The sequence below is a fragment of the Trichosurus vulpecula genome, chromosome 2, assembly GCF_011100635.1.
Source record: "Trichosurus vulpecula isolate mTriVul1 chromosome 2, mTriVul1.pri, whole genome shotgun sequence".
NCBI classification, from domain to species: domain Eukaryota; kingdom Metazoa; phylum Chordata; class Mammalia; order Diprotodontia; family Phalangeridae; genus Trichosurus; species Trichosurus vulpecula.
Genome location: NC_050574.1, coordinates 184,828,386 through 184,847,554, shown reverse-complemented (window position 1 = coordinate 184,847,554; position 19,169 = coordinate 184,828,386). Strand labels below are relative to the sequence as shown.

The following is a 19,169-nucleotide window of genomic DNA, read 5'->3' as shown; positions in this document are numbered from 1 at the left end:
GTACTTATAGTCCTCAAACAAATAATTCCAATTTAATGCAACATATGTTTCTGCCATGAGTTTACCTGCTGCTGGAGTTGATGTAAGGGCAGATGAAAGAGAGAGAGGACCACTTGAGGTAGAAGTAATAGGTAAAGCAAATGGTGTAGCAGATGCTGCGGGTTTACTGAATCCTAAACTGAAACCTGTTGTTGATGCAGCTGTAGTAGCAGGCGTTCCTGTAATAAAAATATTTCATGACGTTATATAAATATTTTACATCTGTAACTGTTGATTTTCTCATCTGTAAAATGGGTATAATAACACTATCTGGAGTCCTTCATAGACTGATAAGACCAATAACATATCAAGCGTCAGTCATGGGCCAGGCACCAAATGAGATAATGCACATAAAGCACTTCATAAGCTTTAAAGCAGAACAGAAATCTCAATTATTACAGGCATTGTCTCTGGAGGGTAGTCAAAAGAATATGGATCTCGGAGTCAGAAGATCTGAATTTGAATCCTGGCTTTAATATTCATCTGCCAAGTGACCTCGAAGAAAGCCATTTTATCTCTATGAACCTTGTTCCTCATTTGCAAAATGGGAAAAATTATACCTGTTCTCTCTATCCAGATAAAACATTCTGCAAAGCTTCAAGTCCTATATAAACAACTATTATTGAAAGACCAAGGGCCCACGTATGCACAACAAGCAGTATATTTGTGTATAATATCAAACTCCCTCAACAGTAGTTACCTAATAACTTCAACTAAGACTAGTGAAAACCAGCAAGGAAAATAGTAAGCAGGAAGAAGAGGTCCAAGGTATTTTGTCCTGAGAGGTTGGAGAAATACGTCAATATGGATTGAGATAGAAGACAGTAAAGACACGGACTTGCTATTTAAAAGGATCTTTGCAAATGCTCCTCTTGATCAAAATAGTTATGATCGTATTATAACAAAGTTTTGATAACCTTTTTAGCCCTGGGGGTTATAGTAAAAAAAAAGGTAAAACAGAAGGGCCTAAGAAATGGGTGGGAGAGGAGGAAAAAAGTCCATTTTTGTGGCAGAATAGTAAAATGCCACTAAAAGTCCACTTGAATTATCACTCAAAACAATAACTGCTCTATGCTGCTTATGCCTATACCTAAAAACTGGACCACAACATGGAGAAAATAATAATGATAACTAACACTTATGTAGTATTTCAAATTTTGTAAAACGCTTTACATACCTGATCTCATTTGAGCCTCTCAACAAACCTGTAAGGTCGTACTACAGGTAGAGAAACTAAGGCCAAGAGAGAGTAATACAAGTTTCAAAGATTTGAACTCAGGCTACCATCATCAAGCCCGGATGTATCCTCTATACATTACTTCCGAAAGTATAACTGCTGCTAATGATACTAAATTAAAAAGTGACCACATCTGTGAACTCACAGGTTCCTCAAGCAAACCTAAAGTCATCTAGTTGAATCCCCTAATGAAAGAGAGGAGGGTTATGACCTAGAAATCAGGCACACTTATTTTACAAATGAGGAAATGAACTTCAAATGACCATCCTTAATTAGTTGCTAGTGCCAAGTTTTGTGATTTTTAGGTGTGAAGTTTTTCCCATTAAAGTTGTATCTCTGAAGTAACTTATAAAAAGAAGTATCATATTAAAAAAAGTTTCACTTTAAAAATTATGAAAGGCAATTAAAACAGGAAAAAAACAATCCCTACATTCTCAGAACATTCAAAAGACTCGATGATTATGTTCAGTTTTTTCTGCATTTTCTTCATTCCATACACCCCAGCTCTGAGAGTGGCAGTTAACAGGGTTGCAGGAAAGTCATGTCAATCATGCCCAAGGGATTAAACCCAATACAACTAGTCATTTCAGATCTATTGTCAAAATGCTCTTACCCAGGGTTAATCCTGTACCTAGAGTCGTTGCTGTTCCTAAGGATAAAAAAAAAAAGAATTTAACAATTATTAATGATAATGATGATTAGTGACATTTACACAATGACATAAAATTTGTAAAACATTTTGATCCTATTTGAGCTTCATGGCAACCCTTGATATTAGTGCAACAGATATTATTATCCCCATTTTACTGATAAGGAAACAGAGACTGGGTGATGAGTTGCCCAGCCACACGATGCTGAGTGTCTGAGAGGGATAAGAACCCAGGAATTCTAGACTGTAAGTCTCACACTCCATTCACAATGATCCAGTAAAGATTTGGAATGATCTACAAAAAAAAAAATAGTACCTTAATAATATCAACTCACTGGAACATAAATAAGCTCCTTAAGAGTATGGACTGCTCATTTTCTAAAATTTATATTCCCAACACCTAGCAAAGCGCTTGGTTTGAATATATACTGACTGAATATGGTACAAAATTCTTCTTTACTGCAACCATTAAGCAGAGCTCAAAATCAACATGAATCAATAAGTACAAGTCAGGCACTGTGCTAAGCACTAGGGGTACAAAGACAGAAGCAAAACAGTTCTTCTCCAGAGGCTTACATTCAATCAGAAGAAACAACATATACACATCTCAGCATTTATAAAACATACAAGGTAATTTGTATACTTTGTAATTTTGGAGGGAAGACCCTAGAAGCTGAAGCTGCATGTAAAAGCAGTGCTTGAACTAAGCTCTGAAGAAGTTACAAAGTCTAAGGGGGGCATTCCAGGCACGGAGACAGGAAATATAGTGTTGTGCATGTTTAAGAACTGCAGAATAGCCAATTTGGCTTAAACACAAAGTGAATGAAGGGAAGTAGTGTCTAATAATCCTGGAAAGTTAAGAAAGATTCACAGTTTATAAAAAAATTTAGATACCAAATGGAGAAGCTGTAGTTTAAACTAAAGATAAAAAGCCCCTAGAGTAAATAGGAGAATAATGTGATCGAATCATGTTTTAATACCATTTTGTGGTTGTGTGGAGATGACAGAGGAGAGATTCAGGGCAAAGAGACTAATTAGGAATTTACTGCAATAATCCAGGCAAAGGGGCTGAGGGCCCCAACTAAGTATGGCCATGTGAAGTAAATTTGGGAGACTCTGTGGTGGTAGAATAAGAATTTGCAAACTTACTCAATGTAAGGGGTAGGAGAGAAAACTCAACGATAAGTCGGGTTTCAAACGGCAAGGAGGGTTAACAAAAATATGGAAGTTTAGAAGAAGGAAAGAGAAAGAGTTTGAGACATGTTGAGTTTGAGATGCTAACAAGAACATTCAATTTAAAATGTCCAATAGGCCATTGGTGATACCTGCCTGGAATTCAGAAGAGAGATTAGGGCTGGATTTATGAATCTGGTAGTCATCTTCATAGAGACAATAATTAATCACGCAAGACTAATAAGTTCATCCAGAAAAAAAGTATAGCAAGAGAACTGAAGAGGGTGTATACTCACAGTTAGAAACTGCAAGATTCTGAACATTTCAAATATGCAGCATTAAATTTTGTTCCAAATTAACAATCAAAAGCATAAAAGGTAAAATATTCTCATTTGTTCTAGTAGAGTAGGGCAGCTTTAACCTGGAAAAAGTTGGGGTTGGAGAACTTTGGTTCCAATCCTGGCTATGCCATTTTATTGTCGTGACCTTGATTAAGTCACTTCACACTCTGGGGTTTGAATTTTCCTTTGTCTTCACTGTCACGAGCTAACAGCCCAATATTTCAAAACCCAAAGACAAACTAAAGTCCCCTTTCACTATAGTCTTGTATTCTGTACCTATTTCCTGAGACCCTAATTATTTAGACATTATGATATCAAGTTAAACTTAGATAAGTAAAAAAAAAAATAGCCTCACCAAACAATTGAGCTGAAATGTAAAATTCAATATAAACATTAAATGGCTAAACCAGCCAAGTAGTGCCAGAATTTCCAATTATTTTCCCACAAACACCACTATAACAAAAGGAAAAAACTGCTTACAAACTTCATTAACTATACAAGATACTTTTATGTTAAGTCAGAAGTTAAACTTTTCTCATGTACACCATGATCTAAAGAAAAGTTCCACTTCTGATCTGCTGGACAGGCAATAATCCTTCAACGTACAAGAAGACATCCCTTTGTGCTATTGATAACTATGTCAGTAGTAACTTCCAATATTGGTAAAGTATCATGACCAATTAATTACCACATCTACCCAGCTAAGAACAGGACATGTCTTGTATGTCATTTATTTCTATGAGCCATGCCTGGAGACTAATGAGCCCTGCGCTCTACTGCAGTGCCTTATCTTAAATTAGAGCTAAACTATCTAATCTTGGGTTCTAACTCCAACAATCTACTAACTTTTATGACAGCATTCAGGGAAACCTGGGTCTTTTCAGTAGGTCTACGCTGACTAGATTCTTTTCCCTTTCCTTACTTCGACCCGTCCCAACCACCACAGCTTATTAATACCATTCCCCCCAATATACTTCTTGCTGGAGTATATAGAAGCAATCATTAATCAGCCACAAAATCTGCAAACAGAAATACATACTGTAGAGCTGGGAAAGGGGCTCAGAATTAGCATGCATAAAGGCTGGAAATTTAATTTCTATATTTGTATCACATACATAGTTATAAATTAATTATTCCCTACCTGTATTAGTGCCTCCTAAAGTGAAGCCTGTTGCAGATTTTGAACCAAAAAGTCCAGTTCCAAAACCCACAGAAGGAGCAGTTGTAGTTGTTGGATTTGTTGTGCTTCCAAGAGATCCAAAATTGAGTCCTACTGATGGGGTGCTATTACTGAATAATAAAAACAAAATACAAAACAAAGGTGATTAGTCAATACAACAGAACGGAATAACAGACTATCAGAAATGAAAGAGAAACTGAGCTTTTTAATTTCCAATGTATTCTCTCATTTTGGCCAAGGACTGGTTGAAGAAAGATTACACCAACAGCTATAATATCAGCTAGAATGGGATAAGAAGGGAAACAGGGAAACCACTTATTGGGAATACTGAAGTAACCTAAATGAAAGGGCTGAAAATAGCCTGAAATAGGTTACTAACTGTGGTAATGGAAAAGAAGGAATGAATCTGAGATATAATCAATGGAGGGGAGGATAGTAAGAATATAATGTTATATTCAAAAAAGAAAATATCTCCAGCAATTAAGACTTCAGATTTCAAAGGAGGTTATCACAAAAATGCCCATTACTGTTCTTTCATCTAATTCTTTTTCTGATGGAAAAACCACATTTTTAATAGCCCACAAGGTAATTTTGTGAATCAATTTCTTTCTGAAGATGGTGTGAACTGCTTATGTAATATATTCATCATCTTATTAGTTCTTCCATCCAATTTGTCAACTTTCATTATATTAAAAACAAAGAAAATGGCTCTAAGGATAGGCCAGGAACAAATTTCTACAGTCTCTTCTATTACTATATAATCATATTCATTTCTATAATCTACACTGAAGTGTAGAGAGAAAATTATGTAGCAATTTTATGTTTCCTTATACAGTTATTAAAAACAGTTAGCATGTATGATGTACTTTACATACATCATCTCATTTGAGACTCACAATAACTCTGTAAGGTAGGTGCTATTAATTATTCCTATTTTACAGACAAGAAAACAGAGGTGAAACTGCAGCTAGAAAAGGTTAAATGATTTGCCCAGGATTGTTGTTTGTCCTTCCTTCTGGAAGAGGACCATGACTTGTAAGTGAATTGGATTTAAGTGAGGCATCAGCCTCACTTTCTCCTCCAGAGTCATCTGGGTCCAGTGGTAAGACACAGATCAGAACAATTGGCGATGCAGTGGGAGATCTTGGCCTTTTTAAGCCAAGGTCTTTCCCAAGTCTTAGTTAAACTGAGGGAACACCTATTCAGTGATTAAGGCTAGGTAGGAAATGAGGCAAAGAATGGCTTCTTTCACCTTGTTTAAAAAAAAAAATCAGTCTTGGAGGGGAAAACTCTCAGGGTTTCTGGCCAAAGCAGAAACAATTGCTATTTACACTCACTCTAAGCCATCAGAACCCAAACAATGGCCTAGTGAGGCTTAGGCTGGGACCTATTGTTGGTCCAGGGTCACACATTTAATAGATGCCTTCAGCAGAATTTAAACTCAGGTCTTCTTGATTTCAAATCTAGGGTTTTATCCTCTGCACTACCTAGCTACCTCTATCCTTGTTTATGTTTTCTTGATCCATATTAAAAAGCTAGGTACTATAATGTGAAAAATTATACTTCCCAGTGGCTTATTCCCACATGTCTCAAAGCTCAGAAATTATTTTATGAGAACCACTGACACGAGAATCAGTGATGCTGATCAGGAAACTGATAGGGTCTCATTGTTCAAGGGACCAGTGTACTAAAAATCTTACTTCAACAGTCCATATCTGTCTTCTCATGTGTGACTATACATAGATGTACACACATATAATACTACTTCCCATCCGAAAATAATGCAAATGAGCACACCTCCTATAAATCTCTAGTCAGATAGCTACCCTTTTCATTATAAGAAATAAGTATAGCAATAATTACATATAAACCTTATTGTTTGCTAAATTTCCAGTGCCCTGTTCTGCTATGATGAAGTCTTTGTTTCCACAGCTTTGACCTTGTATATAATAGCATTAAGTTCTGTGATGTTGCATATAGAGGGAAAAAGTTCTCAAAATATTACTTGTGTTACTACTAAATGTTATGAAGTAAATATACAGCTACTTATTTTGCCTTCTCAAGTAGTCCCAAGTTTCTTACAAGTCCTCAAGCTTATTACAGATATAGATTTTTAAAGCTCCACTCTATTACCACCCTCCCCCTTCCTTCCAAGAAAGCTATGTGAATCTATCTGCTTGGGGCATGGAGGGTAGTGCCACAGAAAAGACACTTTCCTGCAAGAAAGAACAGAGTTTTACAAGTCTACTTGACTTGCTTTTAAAAGATAAAATGGGGGCATCAGAACCTGACACCTGTGTTAGGCAGAAATTATGTTTATTTACATGTGTGTATTTATAAATACATTCTTTTAACTTTCTGGAACCTAACAGTGCTTTTATTTATTCCTGCTGATAAATAACTTGAACATCAAAGTTTCATTTCTTCCCTTCCTGCTGAAATTTTTTTTAAAAAATATGAAACTTTCCAAAAGGACCTGTTTTCTGTCCAAAATCTACTTGGTATGGAAATGCAAAAGTAGATGGAGAAACTTAGCAAAGATCTTGAATGAACAAACTTCTGTATTTCTTTTACATAGTTATCTTAAGAATAATTAGAAATGGGGCAGCTAGGTGGCACAGTGAATAGAGAACCAGCCCTGGAGTCAGGAGAACCTGAGTTCAAATCCAGCCTCAAACACTTGGCACTTACTAGCTGTCAAGTCACTTAACCCCAATTGCCTTGCCTTCCCTTCCCCCCCACCAAACCAAAAACAAACAAAAAAAAGAATTATAAATTATTTGTACTGGATGATTTTAATACCTTTTCTTTTAAATGTTCAAATCAAACACTTCTTCTCAATGCCCTTGGATTCATAAGCCAAAGTTTGGCCTATGACCTCTGAGCCCTACATAAAGCACAGATTTCAAAAACTGGAAAAATCAATAAAACAACCGCCTGAGTCATGGAGGAAATTTTTTTCTATATATGGAGAAAGAACTAGCATCAATACCTATAAGCTGATTTCATCCTATGAGCTAGGGCCACATGTTGTGCTTCAAGGGAGCTGAGTCAGCAGTTATCCTAAAACCTGGGAACACCAAAGAGCAAAAAAATAAGGGAACCCTAAATACTCTTCAATAAATTCGGCTCTAAATCCCTAAGGTTTGTGAATGGGTCTTTCATTTCTCTGGTATGGCAAATGGCTTACAACAAAAGTATCCATTTAGAAAACATTTGCTACTAAATGGCAGAGAAATTGGACCGGAGAGCCTTATCACCTGTGTACCCCTTTTGCAAGTCCCTATGAACCCCTAATTTAAATTAAGCAGTCTTGGCAAGACTGAAACTTATTGATAATTATTTCTTCCATCCTAAGAAGGAAGGTCCAAGTGTAATCATTCTATCAGGCTATTATGATTATGAGTAGCAGTCCTCTTCTTTGCAAGCTTATTAAAAGAAAGAGCTAAAGAGGTAAATTTTGCCATTTGCTAGACAGACAAGGTACAGGTAAACACTATTCACAGCTATTAAAAATACTCTTACCAAGATTTCAAAGTCTCAAAGCTTTATACGTGGAGAGGGCAATCCACTGAGGGACTGGAAAGAGGGGTTTGTAGCAGCAGCAGGGGAAAAAATGGAGCAGATAGGACAGAAACAACTTCATTTAATCCAATCAATCCTGCTCATCTCTTTTCATTTTCTCAGCAACATGTATGAATAAGATAAAAGTATGTAAAGTGATTTACAAACTTTAAAGCACTACAAAAAAGTGAACTATTATTATAATGGGGCAGTCCTAGAATCAATTTCCCTACTATGTCTTTAGTTCAGATTTAAGGCTGTAAGGGACCTAGTAAAGTTCAACCTCCTTTATTCTACAGAAGGGGAAACAAACTGCGAGGTCATTAGATTGTAAACTCCCTGAAGGCTAGGACTTTCTTTGTATCCCTAGCTTAGCACTTAGCACAGTACCTGGCACATAGTGGTGTTTATTAAATGTTTCTGATTGACAGGTCCAAGGCAGGTAAATAGAGCTGGAATTTGAACCAAGGTCAAATTTCCAAACTTGGCTATCTTATCCAAGCACCTATGTGCACCTACGTTTACCTTCTTAGAGAAAAGGTTCTGAGGTATTTCTCCTGGTATTTGATATTAGGCACAACTGATCATTTATTAAGAACGTACCACAAACATGGCACAGTGGAAGGCCTTGGGAGAAAGCAAGTATAATGGTTCCAGCTGTCAAGGAATTTACAACCTAGTTGGGAGGAATATGAACAGTTACCTGACAGAAGATGTACTGGGTATAGTACTGCCACACTCTAGTCAGATCACATCTAGAATATGATGCCTAGCTCTGAGCACCTCTTATAAAGTATGTTAAGCTAGAGTGACCAGAGTAAGGAGAAAAAGAGGGTAAGAGTACTTGAAATCATGTCATTTTTCGAGATGGTCAGTCTGAAGAAGAGATTTGGAGGGGATGTGATCCATATCTTTAAATATCTAAGGATTCTTCAGAGGAAGAAGCTAAGCTACTGCTTAGCCTCTGGAGCAGAACTAGCAACAATAACTATAAGTTAAAGGAAGGCAGATTTTGGCTCAATATATGTAAGAACTTCCTAAGATTAGAGCAGCTGAAAAAATGAAATGGGCTGCCTTTATGGGAAACTATTCTTCCTTTTTATTAGTAATTTTCAAGCAAAGGCTAGATGATGTAGCAAAAAAAGGATTTACATTTCTGGTTAGTAATGGGGAAGATGACCTCTGAGGTCTGCCAATTTCATTGATTAAAAGCTAGGTCCTGAAATAGTAAACAAACATTTAAGAAGATAGTTTAAGATGATTAGTAAAATTTAGAGAAGTTAGGAAAATGATTTTTCCTTCATCTAAAAATATAAGTAATTTCCAAATTTTTGGAATGGCATCGTACTAACTGCCCACAAATATATGCTGTGCAGAATATTTTTTAAACTAAAGTGAATTCAAAGTGATTCTGGAGTGAGAATTTCTCAACACCCCTTAAAACAGATGTGTGTGTGTGTGTACACATGCTTGTGCACGGTGAACTATTCTGGCAATCCAGTGAAGATTATTAACAGAAAAATGAATGTTTTTAAATACACAAAATAAAACACATAGGATCATAAAGGAAATCAACTATACTGAAACACAATTATCAAGATATCTCTAAAAACAAGTACATAGACAGCAGGTTAAGAATATCTGCCATAAGATAATTTAAAACTCAAGGAAAACATGGAATAGTGGAAAATACTGCTCTAGTGCTCTATTAGGCTTGTGAATATGGGCAATTTACAATCTCTCCAAGTCACTTTTCTTGCTAGATTGTAAACTGGAAGAGACCTTGCCTCATTTATCTTCTTATCCCCAAAGTTCCTAGAATTCTTCTACACTTAGTAGGGGCTTAATAAATATATATTGCTTAACTGAGGTATGCAGGGCTGTGCTTAACCAGAGTTTAAAACATTACCAAAGAAATGAATCAATATCAAGGAGAAAATATTTCTTACTAATTTCCCAGAGATGCTATAGGGATAACATTTACTTCAGGTGCCAAGAAGAGGCAAGGATTTAAGAATGACAAAGGATCATAGATTTAGGGATGGAAGGAAACTTAGAGGTTATCTAGTCCAATGTCATCATTTTAGAGATGAGGAAACTGAAGCCCAGAGAGGTTAAGTGACTTGCCCAGAGTCACAAATGGAAGTAGTAAGTGAACGAGGCAAGATACAAACAGAGGTCCTGGCTCCAAATCCAATGCTCTTTCTACTATATTACATCATTATCGACAGTAAAAATGCCATGCTAGATTCTAGTAAATTAGACTACATCCATCTAGCACGATACTTGCTGACAATGGTTGCCAAAGGATGTTTTGTGGTAAAGTGCTCCAATATTCCTCCATTTATGTATTATATACCAAGAGATGGGGTGGTAAGAAAAGCTACAATTAAGGACAAGTTGGTTCTCCATCAAAGTCAGTCACATACAAACACAATATCTTTCTTCTCAGCTTCCCAAGCTCTCCAAAATACTTAGACTTGATAAGTATCAGTCTTCCTTCAATCTATATATTCTTTCTTATTTTATATACTTTAACAATATCCCTATCAAAACCTTATTAGGTTTCAGAATTCTAACTTTAGGGACCATCACCTTGATTTCAGTTGACTATTTATGGACCTTTTCTTGCTATCTGTAGCAACAAGAACTCATTGAACAAAAATATTAAATATACGGCATCACAGATATAATTGGAGAAGCAGTGAAAGAGAGTTAGCCTAGGAGTCATGAAGACCTGAGTTCACATGCTGCCTCTGGCTGTGTGACCTTTGATAAGTCATTTGGCCTCTCAGTGCTCTGGCCATCATTTCTTAAGTTGTAGGTCTAGACCCCATGTCAGGACCCACACTTTAAGAAGCACTAAAGGGGTCTCCAGTGGAAAAAGTTTAAGAAGCCCTGCTCTAGGTAACTCTTAAGACTGAGTTGCAAAAAAGTGTTGACCTACGTTGGTACATATTTCTTCATTTGAGAGTTCCTTATACCAATGAAATCACAGGTCTAGTCCTGGTCCCAGTATAGGTGCTAATAATTTACATTTTGCATTCTGAATTAAAGACAATGTAAATAATTCCAATCTAAACTTGGGTAAAATTCTAATATTTATTCAACCAAAATCTAATTAGTACATACCTATGGACAAATCATTATGGAGAATATAAAAGTGGATAATTAATGAACACTTATTATGCACTTTCTGTGCAGAATATAGCAGAACAGGGCACCTAGATGTTCAGAGTTCTAGGCCTGGAGTCAGGAAAACTCATCTTCGTAAGTTGAAATCTTGCCTCAGACACTTATTAGCTGTGTCACCCAGGGCAAGTTACCTAACCTTGTTGGCCTCATTTTCCTCATCTGTAAAATGAACTGGAAAAGGAAATGGCAAACCAGTCTAGTATCTTTGCCGAGAAAAACCCCACATGGGGTCACAAAGAATCAGACATGACTGAAAACAACTGAACAATAAAGTGTAGAACATTGATGGTAGTAGATATTGGAGATACAAGGTAGAAAAAAAATGAACCCATGCCCTCTTAAGATTCTAATCTTGGAAGACAACTCTAAAACAGGTTAGAATGTAATAAAGAGACCAAATGGATACAACACTAGACTAAGTGTATGAATACCTTACTGGTTATGTGACCTCTTTGGAAAGCCACTTAACCTCAATGAGCCTGTTTTCTTATGGAGAGAGGTGGGAAGAGAATATAAAATCACTAAGCTCCCTTCCTGCTCGAATATTCTACGAAATCTCTGTACATGGTAAAGATCAGAGAGAAAGGAAGCTGGGAATGAAGGAGTTACTTCTAACTGGTAGATCAGGTAAGACTTCATGGCTTCATGGAAGAAGTGCTATTAAGTCTCTGATCCCAAGGAACTAACTACAATGTAACAGGGCATAAAAGACACCTAAATAAATAAGCGTAATATAAAGCAGAATATAAGTGACTTACAAGAAGCATATATAAGGTATGGCATGGGATCTGGGGGTGGAGAAGCAGGAAATCATGGACTGGATGCAAAAGAATAGGGAGTGAAAGATGACTCCAAGGTCCAAGGTTTGAGCCAGAGTGTGAGAACATTGGTGATATACTATAAACCACAACATTAAAAAACAAAGAAGGATCACAAATACCAAATGCTGTAAAATTTATCAATATTACTCTATCCATGCAAAACACTAATGATAAATACTGAACAATTTAGTTATCTGAGGCAGCTGGAGTGGAGCGGTGAATAGAGCATTGAGCCTGAAGTCAGGAATGCCTGAGTTCAAATCTGTCCTCAGACACTTACTAGCTGTGAGGATCCTGGGCAAGTCACTTTGCCTCTATTTGCCTCAGTTTCCTCATCTGTAAAATGGAGATGATGATAACAATAATAGCACCTCTCTCCCAAGGTTGTTGTGGAGAGCAAATGATTGTAAATCATTTGGAGACCAAATAATTGTGAAGTGCGTAGCACGGTGTCTGGCACAAATGCTATACAGATGATGGCTATTATTAATATACCTTTGTACTTTTTGTCTTACACCAAACATAGGGGTAGGGACTGGACCTATGATTTCATTGGTATAGTAAACTCAGCCCCTTCCCTTAAATTTAAACTCCTGGAGAGCTAACTAGTGCACCGAGATGTTAACTGACTTGTCTAGAGTCAGACAGCCGGTATGTCGGCGGTAGGTCTTGGGACTCGGGTATTCAAGGTTCCAAAGCTTCTCTATGCACATCACTGCCTTCTCCACACCTATCAAATTAGAAAGGTATTTATGCTAGATTACTGTACAAATAAAAAGTCCAAGCTCCTGGGCCCTATAAGTCATCAATGAAGCCCACTAAGAGGATGGTTTAGTTAATATTAAGAATTTCAGAATCTGATAAAAAACCAAGGAGTCTGGATTCAAATCCCTACCACACCTTATCAAATCTGCTAGTGAAGCGGTTCTTTATCTGGGATCTGAGGAATAGATTTCAGAGTGTAAGTGAACTTGGAGAGTGGAGAATTCACTCCTGTGTATTGTACTTTATACATCTAAAATCATGCTAAGAAGAAATCCAAAGGTTTCACCGGATTGCCAAAGGGCACAAAAAAAGGTTATTGCCCTAGCCCCCAAGAACAAAGCAGCAGCAGTCCCTACGTCAATAATGCGTCTTTTGGGACTACTCTTTCCCCTTTCTTTGTATCCCCAGCGCCGAATACAACGCCTGTCACACAGTGCGTGTTTAACAAGTGTTTACTCTGTGCCACGCACTGTGCTAAGCGTTACACAAACGCTGGGGTTACAAACAAAGGCAAATACAAAGAGCTGCCATTCTAATCAGGCACTCCTTCCCAGTCCCTACTATCATCGGGCACTCTTCTCTGCATCGTCCCCCCCAGTCCCCACCACTAAGCTTCCTTTGCCTCCTCGTCCCCCGAGACTATAAAAGCAATGTCTGCAACCCCATGGTAACCCCCAGATGTCACACAAAACCCCCTTCCCACCCCGCCAGAGCCCAAGATGACGAAGAGGGCGGAGGGAAGGTGCAAAGAGGGATGCAGACCCCCAAGCGGAGGAACGGGAAGGAGGGGTGGCGCCAGCTCCGCCCTTGGAGGAGGGACGAGAGAAGAGCCGGACGTCAGGCGGGAGGACTGAGCATGCGATGAGGCTTCCCAGTCCGATCCGGGCCGAGGCCCGGGCGAGCCGCGGAACCGAGGGGCGCGCGTCTGCTACAGGAGGAGACAGCTTACCTGGAAGTGCCCGTCCCGAAGGAGAACCCTCCCCCTGCGGTCCCGGTGCCCGCCGTGGCGGTAGCCGTGGAGCCCAGCGTCCCCGTCCCGAAGGAGAAGCCGGTGGACATGGCTGAAGCCGGCCAGCCGCGGCCTGGGCCTTGTCTCTCGTCTCAGCGTCGCCGGGGAACCCGCAGCATCACCTCCAAAGTGGCCGGCCGGGCTAGCGGGCGGGAACTTCGAAGAGCGCCGGCGGCCGCTTCAGTCTCTACAAGGGGGCGGGAAAGAAGAGCGAGCGAGCGGCCGCTACCCCGGGGCCCGTGCACGCCACCGCGCGGGAGCCGGCCGAGCCACCGCGGTGCACCACGGGATGGAAGCTAGCGACGTCAGCGGCGCGCGTCTTAAAGGGAGAGGCGCCCGGCCCGAGCGGCCCTTCCCATTAAGTGCCCTGGCCCCTGCTTTCATTTAATTGGTTCGTGCGCAAATGTGGGAACGGGGCTCTAGGATTAGAATATTGGACCACAAACTTAGAGAAAGGAAGAGACTATATGTTATTGACTCGAACCTCATTTCACTAATGAGAAAGCTGAGGCCCAGAGCGGTTCAATCAGTCAATCATCAATCAAGCGCCTACTGTGTGCCAGACGTGCCAAACGCTGGGCATTCAATGAGAGACGAGAGACGGCCCCGCCCACAAGGAACCAATCTCATGGGGGAGACCTCAAGCAAACAAATATATAAAACATGCTGCGTACAACTATATATAGTGACAAATTAGTGGGTGTTTCCCACATTAGTCCCTATTAAAACAAAAAAAGGCGGGGAAGGTGGGTCAAAATTGCTGTAAGTGAATTTCAACACAATTGCCAAGATTTTAAGGAGCAAAGCAATCGTGACCCAAAGTTATTACGATATAAAGGGGAGCCTCTATTATCGATCTGAACCTCCTCCATCCTCTTTCTGACAATCCTAAAATGATTGAAACGTGCTCCATAATCCTTAATCCTAAGCACAGCATAGGAAATAAACGAAGGGAGGTGCTAGAATTAAGAAAGGTTAGGTAATACTTCCAGCAAAAGATGAGCTTTTAGTTTCTACTTAAAGGAAGCCAAGGAGGCCATTATGCCGAGGGGAGGAAGGAGAGAGTTCCATGCCTGGGGGACAGCCAGGAAAAAGAAAAACTCAGTCAATAAACGTTTATTAGGCACTTTCTATGTGCCAGGCACTTGCTAAGTGCTGGGGATACAAAGAAAGGCAAAACAAATCATATTCTCCGCTGTATTAGTGTGTGTATGTTATATATACATATACATGCATATATAAAAGATACATACAAGATAAATTGGAGATAATCAAGAGGAAAGCCATCCTGTAAAAAGTGGGATTTTAGCTGGAACTTGAAGAAAGCTTACAAGTTAATAGGCAACATCAAGTACCTGGACGACAGCATTGAAAATGCCGATATTTGGGAGATGGAGTTTTTTGCTGAAGTGGGCTTAATATCCATGCAGATAACTCTCTGATGTGGCCCTAGGCAGTCTCTGGATCTCTGGTTCTACATCACCAACTGCCGGTTAGACATTTTGAACTTGGATATCTTCGTAGGCATATCAAATTCAAGTCCCGAATAGCAGTCATTCTCTTTTCCCCCAAACCAACCTTTCTTCCAAACTTCCCTATTTCTGTTGAAAGTGCTTCTTACTCTCCCCACATCCCACGGATCCATTGAGTTGCTTGATCTTTCCATTTCTACCTTTACAACAGTTCTCACATCTGACCCCTTCTCTCCACTCTCTTAACCACCATCTTAGTCTAGACCCTCATCACCACTCAACTAAATGATTTCAACAACTTCTTAATTGCTATCCCTGCCTCATGTGTCTCCCCACCCTGTCCCTCTCTCCCACCGATGCCAGTGACCGTCCTGAAGTGCAGAGCTAATGATGTAATTCTCCTACTCAATAAACTTAAGCGGTCCCTATTGTCTCTAGGATAAAATACAAACTCTTCCATTTGTTTTTTTGTTTTTTTAAAGCCCTTCACAACCGAAGCCCAATCTGTTTGTCCAGCCTGATTATACATTATTTCCTTTGATGTACCATCCAACCTCGGGGCCATCTCCAGTCATTGTGATCTATATCTTGCCACTGGACCCAGACGGTTCCAGAGGAGAAAGTGAGGCTGGTGACTTGGGGGGGGGCGCCCCCACCCACTTAAATCTAATTCACTTGCATGTCTTAGCATCACCTTTCTGATGTCATGGTCCTCTCTGAGAATGAAGAACAAACAACAGCCTCTGAGTAGTCCTAACTGCTTCACTGGGGACCCAACTAGCCAGTCTCAGTTGGGCAACACAGCTGCTTCCTTCTTTCCTTTTTTCCTTTGTTAACAGGATTTTACTGAATCAGTCTCTAATCTGAGAATGATGAAACAGCAGGCTAGAGACAAAGTGCCAGTAATCAGGTAGCAGTTTAATTAATTAGTTTCATTATGAGGAACAGATTTGCAAATCAGGAATTCTCCTGATCAGAATTCTGCCTGGCTGAAGTGAAGATAGAAATCATATACATAAATCACAAGTGGGAAGAGAGGGGAGAAGGTGGATTACAAACAATCATTCCCAGGGCCAGAGTGGTTTCCCAGGACAAACCCACAAATGGAAGACAATACAACAATTCTGGAGTCCTATGGGAGCAATACTGCTTAAGTCCTTGGGGGTCGTTATTTAGTGGGTCACAGGACCAGAGTTCTGTGATAGGAACAGGTTCTACAGTCTTTGATTGATTCACTTTAGGTATGAAGGCAGAAGAACGCCAGTGATTGTGAGTCTTATCAAGGTTTGATCAGTTCAAGCTGCATTGTGAATCTGACTCACAAGCTGAAAAAGGCAATTCTGCAAAGTCTAGTCTATTAGTATATTCATTACATATATAAGGTTGGTTATCATAAAAATCAGAATTCCCTCCACACCTGCATATAGTTTGCTTTCCCTCCATACATCCCTCCATACCTGTCTTTTCTTCTTCCCCTTCTTCCCCTTCCTCTTTCCCTTCTTCCCCTTCCCCTTCCCCCTGTTCACTTAGGGTATCAAATCCTTACCTGCTGCTGCTCTGCCCAAAGAATGTAAATTTTAATGGCTGAAACCTAACAAGATATCTTGGGGTTTAAGGGTTAGAATTCTTCCTTAAAGACTGTGTCTTAAACCTAATTCACTCTGGCTCTCATTGATTGGCCCACAATAGGTCCCAGGCCAAGCCCCACTTGGTTATTGTTTGGGCCCTGATTGGCTCAGAGTGAAGGTAAATAGTAATTGTTTCTATTTCGGCCAGAAACCCTCAGGGTCTTCACTTCCCAGATAGATTTTTTTTAATTAGGTAAAAGGGGCCGTTACTTGGCTCATTGCTTACCTAGCCTTCATCACGGATAGGGCACTGAACTGGGCCAAAGGAAAAAGAAGAGGGAAAAAAGATAGCTGTCTGTAACTTTCTTTTATAGGCCTGGGGAGGGAGTGAACTCTCTTGCAAAAGTCTGCTCTAGGCAACCTAGTCCCTGGGATGCTACATTAAGAACAGTAATGACTATAGAGAAAACAGTAATGGTGCGTTAGATAAGTATACATTTAGGCCTGTGAGGAAGGGGTGAGTGCTGAGGGATCAGTTCTTAAGAAGGAAGGATCTGAGTGAGGCCATGACTCTAGTATTTGGGATGGAGCATGTCTATAGGACGAAGATAATCTGGGGACACAGTGGGGAGCTCTTTTCCTGTTCCAGGGCAGGTAGGCATCAGATGGCTAAAAGTTAAAATTCCAAAGATAATGGGAGAAAAAAAAACTTGGAGTGTATTGTTACTAATGTACCCCATATAACTCTGAGGATCCAAGGATTCTTATCCCTACTTCCATTCTTTCAGATAAGTCCTGTGCCTAGAGGTTCAATAACTACAACTCTCCCTCAGGATTCAGGCATGTTTCCCTCCAGATTATCAACCAAGGGTAGCTATTAGAAAGGGGTATTTACTAAGTGGCCACAGTCTCCCATTGCATCCTGGGCCATTTCCAGTCATCCTGATGAATATCTGGCCACTGGATCCAGATGGCTCTGGAGAAAAAAGTGAGGCTGGTGACCTTGCACAGCCCGCCCTCACTCAAATCAAAGTCAGCTGCAAGATATGTCATCATTTCCCTGATGTCGTGGTCCTCTTCAAGAAGGAAGGACAAACACAATAATAGAATCAGCTGATATACCCACCTACAATGTCTGTGACAAACTCTCCCACAAAAACATACAGGGTCCAAGGGGAAAGGTGAACTCAAGCTCAGAAAACACGTGGCAAATGTTTAACTCAATTCCTCATTGCTGGAAGTCCTTTTCTCCCATTTGTAGAGGCTCAAGAAGTTCCCCTTAAGAATGATAAATCTTCATGCAATCCATCTGTTCTAATCTCCTAATTGTGGACACTGATGCTAGACTATGCTATCATAAGGGAACAGTGCTAAGAAGAGGATGAGAAATCCATAATCTTCGAGACCCTTGGAAATTCTGAAGAGCCCTCTGTGGCCAAAGAGATAGGGATAGATAGTAATGGTGGTAGTTGTAATGGAGCTGGAGACCTGGCCTAGGGCAAAGCTGAGGCCTTTCCTTCCCTTGAAGGCAATTCCCTGGGGGTGAAGGGGAGTGCAGGGGAAGAAGGAATAGTTCAGCTATAATATCACTTTGCTCCAATTTTTGGAATCTCTTCCCAACTCGGTTGATAATTTATAGATAATCTGTGGAGTGTAGACCCTGATTCCTAGCCTATCCAAATTCCATTCCAATTCAAAGGCCTTTTAGCACTTAGTTTAAGGCTAAGGGACCGATTGAGATGTATTCTCAACAAGTTCAAGTTTAAAAATTAAAAGAGGGTGTAGTACTTTTGACCCCATCTTTTTTTTAAATTTATTTATTTAATATCTTTAGTTTTCAGCATTGATTTTCACAAGAGTTTGAATTACAAATTTTCTCCCCATTTCTACCCTCCCCCCCACTCCAAGATGGCGTATATTCTGGTTGCCCCATTCCACAGTCAGCCCTCCCTTCTGTCACCCCACTCCCCTCCCATCCCTTTTTCCCTTCCTTTCTTGTAGGGCAAGATAAATTTATACGCCCCATTGCTTGTGTATCTTATTTTCTAGTTACATGCAAAAACTTTTTTTTTTGTTTTTGAACATCTGTTTTTAAAACTTTTGAGTTTCAAATTCTCTCCCCTCTTCCCTTCCCACCCACCCTCCCTAAGAAGTCA

At 39.7% G+C, this 19,169-nt stretch overlaps 1 protein-coding gene across 1 annotated transcript in view; it reads right to left on the bottom strand.

Moving 5' to 3' along the window:
- Positions 1–14,271, bottom strand: part of NUP58 (nucleoporin 58) — a 64,457-nt gene extending 50,186 nt beyond the window's left edge. Inside the window, exons 1-4 of the mRNA XM_036744299.1 lie at positions 13,914–14,271; positions 4,581–4,729; positions 1,890–1,925; positions 66–218 (exon numbers count right to left, since the gene is read on the bottom strand). Of these exons, the coding sequence (XP_036600194.1) occupies positions 66–218; positions 1,890–1,925; positions 4,581–4,729; positions 13,914–14,023 (448 nt within the window). The 5' untranslated portion in view covers positions 14,024–14,271. The remainder of the gene's footprint in view (positions 1–65; positions 219–1,889; positions 1,926–4,580; positions 4,730–13,913) is intronic.
- Positions 14,272–19,169: the final 4,898 nt, after the last annotated feature.